Here is an 18,466-nt window from a genome sequence, read left to right as displayed (position 1 = left end):
AATTGTTAATTTTCTCGTCAAAATAGTGAAGTTACTAAAATTATGAAATTACATTTTCTGCTAAAATAGTGTTTTCTCACTAAAATTATAAAACTATATTTTTGTCAAAATCATGAAAGGATATTTTTAAAATGCCCATGGACATCCATTGTCCTTTTTGGTCTTCGCCGAGTTGGACTGGGCTAGCCTATGGATAGCCCACCCAGTTGACACCTCTAGACACATGCCACAAAGGCTATTTATAAGTTGCTACTTATCGATTATGTAAAAGTCAGTAAGGTGTCAGTGGAAGATATCTTGTTCGATGAACAGGACATCAAGAAATCCATGGATAAAATTTAGGTGTGCACTGCAAACTGGATTCTTATTACCACTTGTTCTTGCTTTGTGTTATCATGTTGCTTTGGAAATGATGTTTCCGTCAGTATGCAACATGTAAGAACTGTATGCTTGCCCCTTTCCTCAATGTAGTTATTTCCTACTTAAGAGAAGTTGAACTAAAGTAGGGTGCTTAAAGTTTACATTTTAGAATCATACAAAGGATCACATTAGCCTTCCGAATTTATGGTATGTACTGTGCGCTTCTTGAAGTCTTCTTACAAGTTGAAATCACTGATAAGATATATGATTCTTATTATTGAAACATCTGGTTGGTTAATTTTAATGCATTGATCACTCCATTGAGTTAAGGTTAAGTTCAGATGGTTTTCCATCGGTTCATAGAAGTGATAAGTTAAGCTTTATGTTTACTTCCTCTCTAGGTAATTGATTTCCATCAAACGGTTGAAGTGAATGGCATAAAGTTCTGGTGCTGCAAGGCAGATGTTTTGGGTACAGCCATGTTTATGGTGGATATAATAGCTGGTGTCTGAATCCTCTATACAGGCGACTATTCACGGGAGGAAGACCGACATCTAATAGCAGCTTAGCTTCCTCAATTCTCCCCTGACATATGCATCATTGAATCCACTTCCGGTGTCCAGCTTCATCAATCTCGTCACACCCGAGAGAAACGCTTCACAGATGTAATCCATTCAACAGTTTCTCAGGGAGGGCGTGCATTGATCCCAGCTTTTGCACTCGGCCGTGCACATGAACTTCTCTTGATTCTAGATGAGTACTGGGACAACCACCCTGATATACACAATATCCCAATCTACTATGCATCACCGCTCGCCAAAAAGTGTATGGCCGTTTACCAAACCTACAGTTTGCAAATTCTAATCAGTTTGTGTTCAAGCACATATCTGCGTTGAACAGTATTGGTGACTTTGGAGATGTTGGTCCATCTGTGGTTATGGCTAGTCCTGGAGGTCTTCAAAGCGGTTTCTCGAGGCAGCTCTTTGACATTTGGTGCTCAGATAAGAGAAACGCTTGTATCATACCTGGTTATATGAACCAAAGGAGGTGACTCTTATGAACGGTCTTGCTGCTCTTCTCAACATGCAAGTGCACTACATCTCCTTCTCTGCTCACGCAGACTATGCGCAGATGAGCACTTTCTTGAAAGAGCTCATGCCTCTAGACATCGTTCTTGTTCACGGTGAAGCTAACGAGTTGATGAGGCTCACACAAAAACTCTTTACGGAGTTTCCTGATGGAAACACGAGGATCATGAATCCGAAGAACTGTGAGTCCGTTGAAAAGTACTTCACTCTTGAGAAAATGGAAAAAACCATTGGGAGATTGGCTGAGAAGACACTTGATGTTGGCGATTCAGTGAGTGGGATCCTAGTGAAGAAAGGTTTCACTTATCAGATAATGGCACCTGATGATCTTCATGTTTTCTCACAGTTATCAACAGGAACTGTTACTCAGCGGATCACTATCCCTTTCTCAGGAGCTTTCGGTGTGATAAAACATCGCTTGGGGAAGAATTTTGAGAGCGTGGAAACTTAACAGACGAGGAAACAAGGCTTCCTGCACTGACAGTACATGAAAGAGTAACGGTGAAACATGAATCAGGGAAGCACATCTCACTTCAGTGGTCATCAGATCCAATAAGTGATATGGTTTCAGACCCCATTGTGGCTCTGGTTCTCAACATCAGCCGGGAAGTCCCCAAGATCGTTGTGGAAGAAGAGGTTGATGTGAAATCTGAGGAATAGAATGGTAATAAAGTTGAGAAAGTGATATATGCCCTTTTTGTGTCGCTATTTGGGGATGTGAAACTTGGAGAGAACGGGAAACTAGTGATTAGTGTCGATGACAATGTGGCTCATCTTGATAAAGAGAGTGGAGATGTAGAGAGTGAGCATGATGGTCTAAACGAAAGAGTGAGAGTAGCTTTTCATCGGATTCAAAGCGCTGTGAAACCAATCCCTCTCTCAGCGGACTAAAGTAACCCCTGAGATTTTTTAATCATCAAAGAGTTTTACTATCTCTCGCATGTTCATGTATCCAAGTTTACTAATTATGATGATCAAGTCTAATGGATGTTATTAAGAATGTGTTTTGTGAAATTTTGTTGCTTTTGTAAGTTATTATAGAGATATTTTATATAATTTACATGAGTATTAGATATTTTAGTTTTTTTATGTCTAATTAAGAGCCTATGTTGATGAATAATAAAATTTAAATATTTTAAAATAAAAATTAGGCAAATTGATGGATTTGCACTAATGGTAATTTAGATTGATTTAGACCAATTTTAACTGATTTCTAACATTTAAACCGATATGAATTGCATAAATTTATATATATATATATATATAAATCATTACGGTTATAAGCGATTTGCCACCTCAATTTTTAGAACATTGATTATTTCCAAACAGTAATCCAAAATAAATAGTTTTCATTAAATAAAAAAACATAAGGTTTATGATAGAAACTGGCTAAATATTAAGAACTGTTTTACCCTAGCAAGACAGAAAAATAATGTGGCTTTCAAGTTTATTTTTGTTTTAGTTATAGTTACCTGTTGGGAGAACCTTTAAAAATATGGATTTTGGTTATGAAATAGTAAAAATGCAGAGAAATTCCCTTGCATAGTCACTTTTAGTTTATTTTCACAAGTATAGATATTCATGGAGGTGTTTCAAAAAAAAAAAAAAAGATATTCATGGAGAAAAATGACCAAAATAGGTTTTATTGAAGGATAAATATGCATTTATACCTTTAGGTTAACTAATCTAAGATATAAGGTTTAGAGTTAAGGTGTTGAGTTTTGGGGATGGGTCCAAAATTTTAAAAATAAAAAATAAATATTAAAATTTCCAAAATAAAAAATGGCTATTTTGGTCTTTTTATTTTTTTAAGACTATTTTTGTGATAAAAATTTTAAAAGGGCTATTTTTGAACTTCTCCAAAAAAAGAAGAAGGAAATCTGCTTTACCAAATTAAAGATGCGACAAAAAAATATTCTTTGAACGATAAAAAACTATTTCCCAGACGTGTATAGTGAAGCCTATCCAAACCTACACTAGAAACTCTATAAATTAATATTCGATAAGTTAATAAACACCGTAAATAAATAATTTTTTTTGGTACTAAATTTGATCGGTTCAAAATATAACACAAAACGGTAAAATAATGAGATAATATTTTTTTTAGAAAAATCCAATGTCAATATATGGTCCCACTTAAACTATAAATTAATAATCTAAATTTATATACCTTTTATATAAGTATAAGCTAGTCATTATATTGTTTATTTTATATTCATAATCAAATTACCTTTATGTTTTCTTAATTTTTAATTTTTGTTGATGAGATTTTATAAAATTATATCTAAAACCTCATTTAAAGTGTATGAAACATAGTAAAACTAATATAAATGTCAAATTTTTTAAAAAAATAACTAATGTATATACACTAAAATTAAATAAGTTTCTTATTTTTAAAAAAAATGTTGTAAAAGAATGGGGAATTCTTCTGTATTTTATTAATGAATCATAAGGTTCCTTATATAGGGATTACAAAGAATAGATAAAAGGAAAGTATTCAAAACCTAATCCAACTGGAAATAGGAAAACTACTAAAACATAGAAAAGGAAACTATGGTAAGCCTTGGCCGACTAGGAAGTCCTGGCCGCCTCTCATCATGCGGTTGGGCCTTGCCATGGCCGATGGGCTTTCTCTTCTGGGCTTGGTTATGGGCCATCCACTTAATGATTTATAACACTCCCCCTTGGATGCCATAACCATATGGGTTTGTAACATGCTTAATGTTGCCTCGTTAAAACCTTTCTAGGAAAACCAAAAACTCAATGTGGGAAAAATGGAAACCATAGATAGGAAAAAGAGTACAACGCATGAAACTCCCCCTGATGAATGCATCACTGAAGATCCTTCAGTTGGCGCATTCCTATCTGATAAATAAGCTTCTTGAACGTTGAGGTTGGCAAAGACTTGGTGAAAAGATCGGCTGAATTGTCACTGGACCGAACTTGAACCACTTGAACTTCTTTAGCCTTCTGCAGATCGTGGGTGAAGAAGAATTTGGGCAAGATATGCTTTGTCCTATCTCCTTTGATGTATCCATCTTTGAGCTGAGCTATGCAAGCTGCATTGTCCTCATAGAAGATTGTTGGCTCTTCTTTTCCCACGGCCAAACCACTCTCAACACAGACGTGGCCGGTCATGTTCCTCAACCACACAAGCTCACGGCTTGCTTCATACATTGCTATGATCTCGGCATGATTAGAAGATGTGGCCACTAAGGATTGTTTTGTAGAACGCCAGCATATTGCTGCTCCACCATATATAAAAACATATCCAATCTGAGATCTAGCATTATGTGGATCAGATAAGTATCCTGCATCAGCATATCCAACCAAATTCTCTCTTGGCCGGTTGGTAAAGAACAAACCGAGATCTTTTGTTCCTTGCAGGTATCTGAACAAATGTTTTATTCCATTCCAGTGCCTCTGAGTTGGACAAGAGCTAAATCTAGATAATAGATTCACGGCAAAAAAAATGTCTGGTCTAGTGTGGCTAGCCAAGTACATTAAAGCTGCAATGGCACTTAAGTAAGGCATTTCCGGACCGAGCACTTTCTCGTCCGGTTTCTTTGGTCCAAACGGATCTGTCTCTAGGTCGAGAGACCTCACGACCATAGGACTCGACAAGGGATGAGCCTGTTCCATATTAAACTTCTTGAGTATCTTTTCTGTATATGCCAACTGATGCACAAGGATTCCATTGTTTACATACTCAAGTGGCAGTCCCAAACAGAACTTAGTTTTTCCTAAGTCTTTCGTTTCAAATTCTTTCTTTAGACATTCAACTGTTTGGAAAATCTCTCCAGGGGTTCCTATTATATTCAGGTCGTCCACATATACCGACATGATTACAAAGCCCTTGTTGTCGAATTTCTTGTTAAAAATACATGGACTTATTGGATCGTTCTTATAACCCTCTTTCACTAGGTACTTTGATAATCTATTGTACCATATTCGACCTGATTGTTTCAAACCGTACAAGGCTTTATTCAGCTTAATGCAACGCTGTTCTCGAGAGCCTTTCTTTTCTTTCAGCTCAATACCCTCTGGAACTTTCATATATATTTCATTATCCAGTGGTCCGTACAAGTATGCAGTCACTACATCCATTAGGTGTAAATCCAAGTTTTCTTTTATGGCCAGACTGATTAGAAATCGTAATGTAGTTGCATCCACCACAGGAGAGTAAGTCTCCTCATAGTCTATTCCTGGTCTCTGTGAGAATCCTTGTGCAACAAGTCGTGCTTTATATCTCACTACTTCTCCTTTCTCATTTCTTTTCCTCACAAAGACCCATTTGTATCCCACTGGTTTGACATCTCTTGGTGTCACAATTATAGGGCCAAAAACGCCTCTTTTCTTTAATGATTCTAACTTCACGTTTATAGCTTCTTTTCATTTGATCCAATCTGATCTTTGCATGCATTCATATATGGACGTGGGTTCTAGATCCTCATCTATATCCATGTTCTCAAGTGCTACCTTGTATGCAAATATATCATCGACGTCGATATCTTTTATGTTCCATTGTGTTCCAGACATTATATAATTGATCGAGATCTCTTGATTATCCGGACCTGGTGTACCATGAAGTTCAGCGTCCCGAACCTCATTGTATGGCACAATTGGTCGAACCGGTTCATTCGGTATGGCCGGCCCACTTTACTCGACCAGTTTGGTCGGCACGGCCGGTCCATCAATGTCATGAACGGTTTCCTTAATGCTCTCGGATCCAGCACCTCTCTTGGACTTCCGAGGCTGTTTATCTTTGGAACCAATAGGTCTACCACGTTTTAAACGTTGTTTAGACTCTGTAGCAACTTGATATTGTCCCTTCTGGACATCTATTCTTATAGGTGCATTACAAGCCGGTATGTATGACTTTGTTACTCCATTCGGGTCAGCAAATGAATCTGGCAGCTGATTAGCTAGCTTTTGTAGATGTATAATCTTTTGGACTTCCATATCACATTCTTTAGTCTGAAGATCTTACCAAGATATTGATGGTCGAGACCATTCTCTTTCTTTTATCAACTGGCTGTTCTCTCCCCCTAAGGTCGAATATGTGGACTCATCAAAGTGTGAGTCTGCGTATCTGGCCTTAAACAAATCACCCGTGGTTGGCTCAAGATACTTTATAATGGTTGGAGAGTCATATCCAACATATATTCCCATCCTTCTCTGTGGTCCCATTTTAGTTCTCTGTGGTGGAGCAATTAGAACGTAAACGGCACATCCAAATGTTTTGATGTGGGACACGTCTGGCTCATGACCCGTGAGTAATTGGGATGGTGAATATCTATGTTCACTAGATGGCCTGATGCGAATCAGTTCTGCTGCATGTAATACTGCATGTCCCCATGCTGATACCGGGAGTTTAGACCTCATGAGTAATGGTCAGGAAATCAGTTGTATGCGTTTAATAAAAGACTCGGCCAAGCCGTTCTGTGTATGTACATGTGCCATGGAGTGTTCCACACTTACCCCCATGGACATACAGTACTCATTAAACGCCTGGGACGTGAACTCACCAGTCTAGACGTATAGTCTTTAAAGGAAAATCTGGAAAATGTGCTCTCAGTCTTATGATCTGAGCAAGCAGCCTTGCAAATGCCAAATTTTGTGTGGATAGTAGGCAAACATGTGACCATCTGGTCGATGCATCAATCAGGACCATGAAATATCTAAATATCCCACAAGGTGGGTGTATTGGTCCACATATATCTCCCTGAATCCTTTCCAAAAAAATTATGATTTCCTTATTCACTTTGACTGGTGATGGCCTAGTAATGAGTTTCCCTTGTGTACATGCTACACATGTGAGATTGTTTGGGATAACTCCTTTGAATGTGTGCCCTTCAGAATTCTTTATCAATTTTCGCATCATACTAGTACCGGGATGGCCAAGCCAGTTATGCCATAGAGTGAAATTTTCCCAGGCATTAGCCTCGATCATACTGATCTTTGCATAGTATAAACCAGTAGACATTGCAGGTATTGTTTCTAGGATCTTTCTATTGCCTTGGGTGATCGAAATAATGTTAAGGAACTCTTTACTTCCTTCTTCCCATGTTTCAAGGTGGAAACCATTTAACCTTATGTCCTTAAAACTCAATAAGCTCCTTTTAGAGCTGGGGGAATATAAAGCATTTTTGATCTCTAGATGAGTGCCCTTAGGCATCAGTATGTATGCTTGGTTGTGGCCTTCAATAAGGCTGGCTACACCCGCAATGGTATGTATATTGGCATTTTGCAATGTGAGATTTATGAAATATCTTTTGTCTCTAAGAATTGTGTGACTAGATCCACTATCCACCACAAGTATACTCATCTCATCATTCATTTCTATATATAAAAGATTTATAATCTCAGAGACTTTTATAAAACTTTAAATTAAAACTTCATATTATAAATTCAAAACATCAAATAGTAATGAAACACAAAGCAATCATAAAGCAATCAAACAAAATTCGAATTAGTCTTTAAGACAATCTGATGTCTCATGATCCATAAGATCATCCTTTTCGTGGTCGAAATCATCATCAGCATCATACCCATTATCATGAACCATATGGGCTTCTGGATTCTTGTTCTTAAGGCTCTCTTGATAGAGTTCACATAAATGTTTAGGGGTGCTACAATTCTTGGCCCAATGGTTACTTATCCCACACCTGTGACAAACGGATTTGGTCGAGTAAGACGGCTTGGATATGCCGCCTCGACCGCGGACAAAAGTGGCTCTTCCACGGCCATAGCTGGAACCACGACCACGGTTATTGTGGTTTCCATATCCTCGGCCATATGAGTAGTTGTCACGACCACCGCGTCCCTTGTACCCACCACGGCCTCTGCCGTGTGATCTTCTTTCATTATAGACGTGGTTGCTTTCTTTGGGATCTTTCTTTTCTTGTTCGGCCTTATGGGCTTCTGGTAATGGTGCTGATCCTGGAGGTCTCATCTCATTGTTCTTCATCAGGAGTTCATTATTAGCCTCGGCCAGAAGTAGGCACGAGATCAGATCAGTGTATGTGGTGAAGCCTCTCTCTCTATACTGCTGTTGCAGCAACACATTTGTGGAATGGAACGTAGAGAAGGTCTTATCAAGTAACTCTTTCTCGATTACTTCTTCACCACAAAATCTCATCATTGAAACTATTTTGAACAATACTGAATTGTATTCATCCACAAACTTATAGTCCATGAATCTGAGATTCTTCCACTCATATCTAGCCTTTGGTAGTAGCACCGTTTTCTGGTGATCATATCTACGCTGTAAAACGGTCCAAAGGTCTAGTGGATTTTCCATTGTAAGGTACTGATCTTTTAAACCTTCAATGAGATGGTGGCGTATAATACTTATTGCCCTATACCGATTCTTATCATTCTCATTGTTGCCCTTGATGATAGTATCACCGAGTCCCTTTGACCTCAGGTTGATCTTTGTATCTAGCGCCCATTGCAAATAGTTATCTCCAGAGAGATTAAGGGCTGCATAGTCTAGGTTTGAGATTTTCGACATCTGATCACATTTTCATTTGAAATTAGGGTTTTATAATGTGATCATTCAAACAAGGATCTCGGCCATACTCAAGCCTTATACGAACACATAAACAAACAATAGTATCGTTCATATGAAAATCTACTTGACCATGGTGCGAACAATCCTAGTTTATGTTTCTATATGTGACAGAGAGATTAGGCCACACGACCATATGCTTTTATTAATGAAACCAATTCGAGTTTGTATAATCTATATGCTGGTCGATAAACAAGACGAATGCAATTCATATTCAGATTTAGATGTCATGCAAACAACCTTAGTCAATTAGATTTCTATTGGATTCAATTTATAAATTTAGGGTTTCAATTTAATCAATACAAGCCGCCGGTTTAATCAATATGAAATCAAGGTTTCAAGGCCTTTAGAATTTAAATTCGAGATTAGATTATTCAATCAATCTATCAATCCTAAAACCTCAGATCATTAATCACTCAAACAAGATCAATTTAAAATCGGATTCAAACTTTTAGGTTTTAGGGTTTCGACTCCAGAATTAGGGTTTCTTAAATTCAGATCAGGAACAATCAATAAAAACAATCAATATGTTCTAAGGAATCAATTTCTATAACTAGTTATGAGATTGTCGATTTAGGTTATACCGGTTTTAGGGTTTGATCAAGAACATGGGATTCCATAATGATGGATTAGGGGTTTTAGGTTTTGATCATTATGTTCTCAGATTTAGTCTTTATACCTTTGTTTTGTAGGTCTGAACCGGACCTCCTAAGATCTGAGACGAGCTGAGACGGATGGACGCAAGACGGTTCCTATCGGGTCGCAGGCCGAGAGCGATCGCGAGCTGATGCTGTCATGGGTGTGGTTGCGTCTGGTCGGGATCGTGATCTGAGCTGGATGCAAGCTGAGCTGGGGCTGAGGACGTTGGATACGAATAGAGAACGTCTAGGGGCTGAGCTTGATCGTCGGAGTTGAGAAGAGACGGAGGAACGTCTAGATCGTCGCCGGCTTAGGGTTTTTAGGGTTTAGGAGTTTCGATTTTGTTTCAGGGTTTTTGGAGTCTATCGTGCTAATAACGTGTTGTAAAAGAATGAGGAATTCTTCTGTATTTTATTAATGAATCATAAGGTTCCTTGTATAGGGATTACAAAGAATATATAAAAGGAAAGTATTCAAAACCTAATCTAACTGGAAATACGAAAACTACTAAAACATAGAAAAGGAAACTATGGTAAGCCTTGACCGACTAGGAAGTCCTGGCCGCCTCTCATCCTGCGGTTGGGCCTTGCCATGGCCGATGGGATTTCTCTTCTTGTATTAGTTATGGGACATCCACTTAATGATTTATAACAAAAAAATATATATCTTAAAATAGAAAATTCAAAAAAACTAAATTTATAAATTAATAAATCTGTAAATTAAGAAAATACCAAAGTTCCATCATTATTAATTTTTACAGTTTTTACTGTATTTATTACTTAGTTCCCAGATTATTAAACTCGTGGTTAACATGCCACGTGTTATCCTTTCTTATTCGGCGCCTTAAGGCGAGGCGGGAAAATCAAAGTTAAACACATCTCTTGGTTGATCTATACTAGTATCTTTTCCATTCTCCGGGTTTTGGTTCATCTGTTCAGTTTCTTTTCGAAATCCAGAAGCAAGCGAACCTAACCGAACCGAAACTGATGTCGGCCTACGAGTATCCAAACTTCTCTCGCTCCGACATCATCACCGTTCTCACGGAGGCTAACATCGCTTCTCTCAAGGATGCCGATCTCAGGAACCCTACTTTTGACTCCGTCTCCGACCTCTACACCAGAATCCTCATCTATCTCGACGTCCTCAGCGAGTATGCATTCCTCACTCGATTCCACTAAACCCTAATTTTATCTATTTGGGGGAAATCTGATCATCTCATTTGAGCGAGTTCGAATGTTTTGTTTTTGACATTTGGGTCTTTCCAATTTCAAAATTTACTGTAGAGAAGACAAAGGGCAAGTTGATTTCGAGGCTTTGGAGCAACTGGAGAATCCAGATCATCACACTACTTCAGCTCCGGTGATGAATCTCTACGTCAAACTGAAAGATACTTTAGAGATGGTGGAGTGTCCGCTAAACATCAATTTCAAGGATCTCTTACGCCCAGACTCATCAAGAACCGAGTTTTTCATAGGAGCACTTTTGAACTTTGGCCTACACAAGTATGCTCCTTTTGAGTCTTCTTTTGTTTTGAATCTCTTAAGTTTGATCCTTTGCATCTTCTTTGTTCCTATTAGGGATTCAAAGATGGAGCTTATAAGACCACTGACAGAAGAGTTGACTCTTCTTGATGAGCAACGGAGGCAATGGGACGCCAAGATTGCTCAGGTAATGCAATTAAAAAATGTATACAATATATAAATATATCGTCTTTTGGTTTTCTGAAGGCTTTCCATACAGTTGAATGCAGAGATTGCAGAGTTTGATGAAGCCTGTGAAAGGGATTTGCCTTTTGTTCAAGAGCTCGAAGCGAGTATCGAAGAACTCAACCAGAAGATATCAGAACTCAATAACCAGCAGCTGTCTCTGCGAGCTACCTTTAACAAAATGAAAGAGGAGAGTACACTGATGGATAACAAGGTTAGGAAATCGAAAGATATGTGCAAGTGTTTCAGTCTGAGAGGAGTTTCTAGCTCTTGACATGTGTATTTTCTCTTTACAGATTTCGAAAGCAGAGTTCGATCTTGTGCAATCTGTCCAAGAAAATGCAAACCTCCGCTCACAAATTGTTCAGTCTCCAGACAAGTTACAGGTTTGTTTTTGTTTTTACTAACACCAGTTTCTAAGAGGACGTTTTGTGTATACAAGATTAGTTCATAATTTCATATGTTATTGTGGAGACAGGGGGCTTTAGAAGAGAAGAAATCAGTACTCGAGGAAACAAAGAAAGCTGAGAGATTAGCAATGGAGACTTTCCAGGAAAAGGCTGCCTTCTTGAGGTTTATGAAAAGGTATCTAATGGAGAAACTCTGGACTAATACCAAATCACATTAGTCCACATACGAAACTAAATGCATTTCTGACATTCTTTGCAATTTGATGTTACTCTTTGAGCTTTCCAAGTCTTTGATCACTGTTGATACTGCTCCCGAACGATTCAAACGACATCATTATTTTACTAAGTTAGGTGTTTATTGCTCTGATGCTTTCTTTCTTTCTTTCTTTCTTTCTTTCTTTCTTTCTTTCGTTCATACACCATTATTTTGGTGTCTACTAGTTGACAGCGAGTCCAAGGTGGATATAATATATAGTATTATAGTTTGGGCCTGTACTATATTCTTTTAATTCATTTAGACTTATAACAGTTTTATGCTTTCATTTTATGAGCCTAAGGTGTGTATCATCAATATTTTGCTTTACCACTGTGGTAACAAAGTTCATGCTATCCCTCGTTGCCTTTTGCAGGCATTCAAGAAAATGTCAAAATCATCTGCGCAACTGCAATTAATTAACGAACAGGTGACTACAAGAAACAATGTCCTTACACTTTTCAATGCTTGTAGAGTGTGAACCATGCATGCATCTCCAGCATGTAACAAGGCACAAAGCCGTCCAATTTATTGGAATGAGATATGAAGTGTCTTTCGATGTATCATTCATTTTTTTGTCTGATGATGTTACAGGTAACCAATGTGAAAGCAATTGAGAAAGATCTAAAAGCTCAGAAAGCTAAGCTTAGTGAAGATGGGGCAGCGTACAAATCGCTGGAGGCGAAAGTGGTTGAGCGAGAGAGAACAGGTAAGGCTTGGTTTATGTCTTCCCTCTTTAGAGATATTGTTTCTCAGTTTTGTTTGTGTGCGGAGGCTGTAATTTCTGTTCTTTACACAGTGAGACAGTTGCACGAATCGTTGAAGCAGTTAGAGAAAGAGAAAGAAGTCATGTTTGATGACTGGACGAAACAACTGAATGAATTAAAACTGGAAGTTGAATCCGGAAGACGTCAACTTGAAGCCAGACAAAATGATGTTGAATCAGTAGTCACTATGGTAATAGTTCCTTATGTTGGTACATCTAACGATGTGAATTTGTATGCTTTAGCATGTCCCTTAAGTGTTTTGTTGGTTATATTTACAATAGGTTGATGAGAATACTGCCAAGACTACCCAGGTGAAACAATCAGGGGAAGCTAATGTGAAACAGTTAGCAGCTAAATATCAAGAGATCGTGAAGCAGGTTTGTCTCATTTCTCTTTCAGTGACCTGTCTCTCATGCTGCATCACTATCAAATCAATCGAGTAGCTGAAAAAGGCAGATCAGGATAACAAAAATTTTAATGCTTGATGTTGCAACAAGTGTAGAGGTTTTCAATGTGACAAAAAACTATCAGAGATTCTTTGTAAGACAAGTTAAACTGAGCCTTGTCGTTGATGTTCGCAGTTTCATGAATACGCGGTGTCGTTTGGAGCGGTTTTGCCAAGCTTGTGAAAAGGAAGGAACGTTTGATTGGGTCAGGCGAAGGTAGAGAGAGATTGCAATGTTTTTCATATTTCGAACTAAATTATTGCGATTGTATCAGTATCAAGCTTGGAAAATATATTTAGTTATGCTTATTTTTGAGTTTTCTAAGAATTTGAGAAAAGAGAAAAGGCTTGGAGAATTAAATCCTGGTTGATACACCAGTTATTTTTCATATATAAAAAATATTTATGTTTCTAGTCTAAAATTTGATGATTAAATTGTAAATATCTTGGTGTTATTATTCTATAACTCTACAATATTTATGTTTATGTGATTTATTTAAATTTTTTACTACAAAATATCTTTGATACAAAAAACAATATAGATTTTACTCTATGTTATTTGAAAAAAAAATTTCAAACTCTAAATATTATGATAAATGTCTAAAAGGTGTGAGTGTGAGAATATGGTGTTTCGTAACTTTTGTTGAATGTATATAGAGAATTCGGCCAAAAAAACACTGAACTTTTCGGAAATTGCCAAAAGAAACCTGGACATATGGGCTAGCCAATAAAACCGTGAACTTTTGTTGACTTTTTTAGTTTATTAAGAAACTTACGATTGACTGACCAGATTAACACACCGTTAACCGAGTTAACAGATAAATAAGCGAATGTTAATTTTGGGTGTTAAAGTATACGACGTCGTTTCATCTCTTTGTTTGATTAAAGACAAACGACGTCGTTTATCAACGCTTTGTTATTAAAAATATGGGTTTCCAACGGCCCGAACTCGTGTACTCGGGTTTAATGGTAGGGGTTTTTGCCACTGAGCTAGTGGACTTTGCAATAGATTAACAAACACAATATCTTTTATTTTCTTTGAATCCGAGTTAAATGAATCAAAAAGAAACGACGGCGTTTTCTCCTCCGATTGGTATAAACCCTAAATTCCCAAAATCACAAATCAAGTTCGCGATTGAAGCTCGATTCTCTTCGATCTCATCCTTAAGAATCTCGATTCTCACCTTTCCTTCTTCGAGTATCGCATGATGAGTTCGGGTTGTGGGGATTCGTCTGTGAATACGATGGGAATTCGTGGTATCCCGGAGCAATGCGGGTGTGGTCGAAGAACTGGGATATACACATCAAAAACGAAGGTCAATCCAGGAAGAACTTTCTTTAGATGCCCAACGTTTCAAAATGTAAGTGTTTAATTTGATTGCAATTGATTGTGTTTAAGAAATTGTTGAACATAAAGCTTCAATGGCTAGGTAGTGAGAAATTGTTTGAACATAAAGATTGTGTTCATGATTTGTGTCTAGGATCACTTGTATAAATGGGTAGATGAAGCTGTCTACGAAGAGGTTCAAGATGCATTGCCAAAAGTTGAGTGCTTTGCATCAGATGTTATGAAAATTAAAATGGAGATCGAAAGCATGAAAACCGTGGAGGAAGAGTTGAAAGAAGATGTCAGGAAGGCGAGCAATGAACTTAAGAAGCTGAATGTAATCATGAAAGTGGGTTTTCTGGTGGTTTGTTTAGGCGTTGTGATATGTCTTGTGTTGATCATGTTTGACAAAGCAGATGGGTTGTCTTTGAATAGCTACTAGGAGACTCTGTTTCTTTAATGGTAATGGTTTCAGTAAGGTTTTAAGACTATGTTTCAGTAAGGTTTATGTTTTACTTCTTGATTGTTTATAGAAGGACAAATGAACACACCAATGAACAGACCATCAAGATAAACAACATGATGAAAACACAAGGATAATAACCAACACTATCTTCATTGAGAGTTTCAAATTAAAACAGCAGGAAGAGAAGAAAAAAAAAGGTAGTTCTTGTTCCAAAAGCATTCAGACAGAGACACCATCATAAACGACACACAACAAAAGAATATTTAATATTGATCTAAAAGAACCATCTTCCCCACGCTGTTGTCTGTGATGGTTGAGCTTGTGAGGATTGGGGAACTTCCCATCGTGATGGTTGAGCTTGTGAGGATTGACCTTGTGAAGATTGAGGAACTTCCCATGGTGATGCTTGAGCTTGTGAGGATTGAGCTTGTGATGATTGAGCTTGTGATGATTGAGCTTGTGACTCGCCAAAATGTAGTCCCTGTAACATATAAATGAATTGTCAGACACATTACCGATAGCTAAAAAACTAAGACCCTAACCAAGACCCTAACCTGATATTTCCTTGGTCTGCCTCTTGGTTTCTTAGGTGGGCTCTGAACAAAAGCCTTCCGACATGTATTCTTGTAGTGCCCTTCTTCTTTGCAATTAGAGCATGTCATTACCCTGTTCGCACGGCTCAGCTTGGTAGTAGACACTGTCTCATTGGTTCACTTCTTTCGATCATGGTTTTTAGACCTACCAGGCTTGCCATTTCGATTAGGTGGTGGAATCACACCTAATCTATTGGTCCGAGGCCACTCTATCATCCCATTTACAGGTCTGAAACCAAAACTGTAGGTTTCACGCCAGTTAGAGGTTGTGTAGCAAGGAGCAACAAATTCAGAAAGTTTTCTTCCCACACCAAGGATGACCTTAGCAGCATGGATGCAAGGAATACCATTCATTTGCCAGCTTCGACATGCACAAGTCTCATTCTCCAAATTCACCACATATGACTGGTCTTTATCCTCCACCTCAGTCTCTGGCCCAATTTCCCAACGCAGACTACACTCTTTTGACTTCTTCTCAACCCTGTCTAACTCTTTATGTGTCTTCTGGGTGAACCTAGTCTTCCTGTCCTTAGCCATCTTAGACCTATTGTAGTTCCTAGTCATACATTGGCGCCTTATCTCCTCTAACATGTCTAGCAGAGGCTTCTTCCTAGGCTCCCTGATGGTCTTGTTGAAGGACTCACACAAGTTGTTCAGATTATCATTGCAGTAGGAGCCTATCTTGAAGAAAGCTCTAGACCAAGTCTCTGGCTTTGTCTTTATCAGAGATGCATGTGCGCTAGGATCATAGTTCTTAAGCTCGTCCATGTTGTAGTTGAACATACCAGGAGTGTAGCTCCTTGCAATGAACCAGAAGAACCTTTGTAACCTTAGATCTTTTCCACCTTTCCTCCAGTTCTCGTATATATGGCAACAACACTGTATATGCTCAGCTTCTGGAAGGAGGGTATGAACTGCCTTCACTAATCCCTACAAAATCAGAAAAAAAAAAAGAAATCAGAAACAAGAATCAAACATTCATTGAGTATCATGAAAGCAAGGTGTTTACCTTTTGTTTGTCAGACATTATAACAAAGCCGTTCCCATCTTCCAATCCCAAATCCAAGGCCAAACGCTTCACAACCAATCCCAGTTTGTATCATTCTCTATCTCCACTACAGCCCAAGCAATAGGGACAATCCTATTGTCTCCATCTCTTCCAACCGCAGCCAACAACTGTCCCTTGATGTCCCATTTCAAAAAGGCTCCATCAAAGCCAATAACAGGCCTACAAGTCTTCTTCCATGCTTCCTTTTGTGCTTGGAAACACATGTAGAGCCTGTAGAACCTCTGCTTGCTTCCAACTGTGGCTCCTGGTATGGTCTCAATGTCCATGGTTGATCCAGGATTGCTCCTCAATATCTCTGCTTGGTAATCCCAGATTTTATCAAAATGCTCCTCATGGGTTTTCCTCTTTTCTTTCATCACCTTCGTCTTGGCCTTAATGCATGAGTTTTCTAAAACTTCCATCTTATACTCCCTTAAGATCTCATCATGTATCTCCTTTGCTGTGAGCTTAGGATTCAGCCTTAACCTCTCAGCAAATAGACTTGCAATTGCTGACCTCTTAAGTATCTTGGAATACCCTGTCCTCTCACACTTATGGTCATTGACGTATGTCTTTACCATCAACTTCTGTTTCCTCCTATCATACGAACGGTAGACCATCCAGGGACATGGAGCCTCATCATCTCTCATCTCAGCGGCACATTTTGCCCCCATCTTCAAGCTACTGGATCTGTAGTACTTGATGTTGTATCTGGTTTTCAGGGTATACCTGAGACAAGCATGTTTGAAGTCCTCAGCATCTGAAAATGTCTTGCCTAGCTGAAGGAGCTCCTCTGGATCAGTGTCTTCTCTGTAAGCTTGCGCAGGTATCATCTCCTCTTCATTCTCATCATCTGATGACACATGATCAGAGATTTTATCATCATCCCATTCATCATCATCCCCTTCGTCTTCATCAACCTCACAGTCATCATTTTTTGCTTTATCACCAAAATAAAGACTCAAATCTGTACAACCAACTTCCTCAATGCAGCAATACCGTTCTCATCTTCCCTACCATCATCACCTATATCCCCAAATTCCTCTTCTTCATTTACCACAATCTGGAGAAATTCTTCTCTGTCATCACCATCATCACCTAGACTCTTCTCCGAGTTTACCTTCTGCTTCTTCGATTGTCTAGGAGACACAGGCGACCCACCATATGAAGTTCTCCGCCTTGTCTTCTTCGCAACTGCTGATGCCAACATCTCAGACTCTGGCCATTCTTCTCTGTCATCACCAGAAGGAGCCACATTTACCTTCTGCTTCTTCGCAACTCTAGGAGACAGAGTTGAACCACGCCTCGTGGCCTTCTCCGGAGATGGCGACCCATATGAAGTTCCCCGCCTCGTGGTCTTCTCCGGAGATGACGCAGGCGACCCATATGAAGTTCCCCGCCTTGTCTTTGACGCCTTCGACGCCTCTGTAGATGCCAACATCGATATCCCTTCAACGCTTTTACGGATCCTCAATCTCTCCGGCGATGACAAACTCACAGAAGCATCGCGTTCTCCACTCACAGAAGCATCGCGTTCTCCACCCTTCTTCGACTCGTCACTCCCGTAATCGAAATTTCTCATCGCTCCGAAAATCATTACCTCCCTTCCATTCCTTGTGAACTTCGTCTTTACCATCTCCTCACATCACAAGAAAAATCCCCAAATCGATTTGAGAAATTAGGGCTACGTTCAAACACGGGTTTCGTTTTGTTTGATTTCAATCAAACACATCTTTTGATCAATAAAAATAAACATGTGTGGTAATCTTCCGAAAAGTCCACTAGCTCAGT

At 38.7% G+C, this 18,466-nt stretch overlaps 4 protein-coding genes across 4 annotated transcripts; 2 read left to right on the top strand and 2 right to left on the bottom strand.

Annotated features, from left to right (window-relative positions):
- Positions 1-7,920: 7,920 nt before the first annotated feature.
- LOC111205688 lies at positions 7,921-8,418 on the bottom strand. Its single transcript, XM_022701842.2, has one exon. The coding sequence runs from the start codon at positions 8,416-8,418 to the stop codon at positions 7,921-7,923; it is 498 nt and encodes a 165-aa protein (XP_022557563.2).
- A 2,021-nt stretch (positions 8,419-10,439) lies between these two features.
- Positions 10,440-13,655, top strand: LOC111205019 (kinetochore protein NUF2 homolog). The gene is given in 12 exon segments (XM_048756110.1): positions 10,440-10,810; positions 10,944-11,162; positions 11,238-11,328; positions 11,401-11,580; positions 11,663-11,752; positions 11,845-11,929; positions 11,932-11,951; positions 12,406-12,459; positions 12,624-12,738; positions 12,829-12,986; positions 13,078-13,173; positions 13,378-13,655. Coding segments are annotated over 12 exon segments (1,320 nt in total). The 5' UTR covers positions 10,440-10,646; the 3' UTR covers positions 13,426-13,655.
- Positions 13,656-14,485: 830 nt separating this feature from the next.
- LOC106441350 (uncharacterized protein At1g43920, Chloroplastic-like) lies at positions 14,486-15,010 on the top strand. The gene is made up of 2 exons (XM_013883179.2): positions 14,486-14,602; positions 14,723-15,010. Exons 1-2 carry the CDS (start codon positions 14,486-14,488, stop codon positions 15,008-15,010), a joined length of 405 nt encoding a protein of 134 aa, XP_013738633.2.
- A 734-nt stretch (positions 15,011-15,744) lies between these two features.
- LOC106403970 lies at positions 15,745-18,311 on the bottom strand. Its single transcript, XM_048755636.1, has 4 exons — positions 17,675-18,311; positions 16,747-17,615; positions 16,637-16,702; positions 15,745-16,557 (listed from the first exon to the last, which is right to left on the bottom strand). Exons 1-4 carry the CDS (start codon positions 18,309-18,311, stop codon positions 15,745-15,747), a joined length of 2,385 nt encoding a protein of 794 aa, XP_048611593.1.
- Positions 18,312-18,466: the final 155 nt, after the last annotated feature.

This window comes from Brassica napus, chromosome C4 (genome assembly GCF_020379485.1).
Source record: "Brassica napus cultivar Da-Ae chromosome C4, Da-Ae, whole genome shotgun sequence".
In the NCBI taxonomy this organism is placed as follows: domain Eukaryota; kingdom Viridiplantae; phylum Streptophyta; class Magnoliopsida; order Brassicales; family Brassicaceae; genus Brassica; species Brassica napus.
Note: the sequence above shows the minus strand (reverse complement) of the source record. Positions and strands in the feature narration are given on the sequence as shown.

Bases quoted from the DNA above. Each gene is read 5' to 3' on its own strand.
- LOC106441350 (XM_013883179.2), top strand. From the start codon at position 14,486: ATGGGAATTCGTGGTATCCCGGAGCAATGCGGGTGTGGTCGAAGAACT. The intron at 14,603-14,722 runs GTAAGTGTTTAA...ATTTGTGTCTAG, and splicing joins GATGCCCAACGTTTCAAAAT to GATCACTTGTATAAATGGGT.
- LOC106403970 (XM_048755636.1), bottom strand. From the start codon at position 18,311: ATGGTAAAGACGAAGTTCACAAGGAATGGAAGGGAGGTAATGATTTTC. The intron at 17,616-17,674 runs GTATTGCTGCAT...TTGGTGATAAAG, and splicing joins TGGTAGGGAAGATGAGAACG to CAAAAAATGATGACTGTGAG. The intron at 16,558-16,636 runs GTAAACACCTTG...CTGATTTTGTAG, and splicing joins TAATGTCTGACAAACAAAAG to GGATTAGTGAAGGCAGTTCA.
- LOC111205688 (XM_022701842.2), bottom strand. From the start codon at position 8,418: ATGAAGAACAATGAGATGAGACCTCCAGGATCAGCACCATTACCAGAA.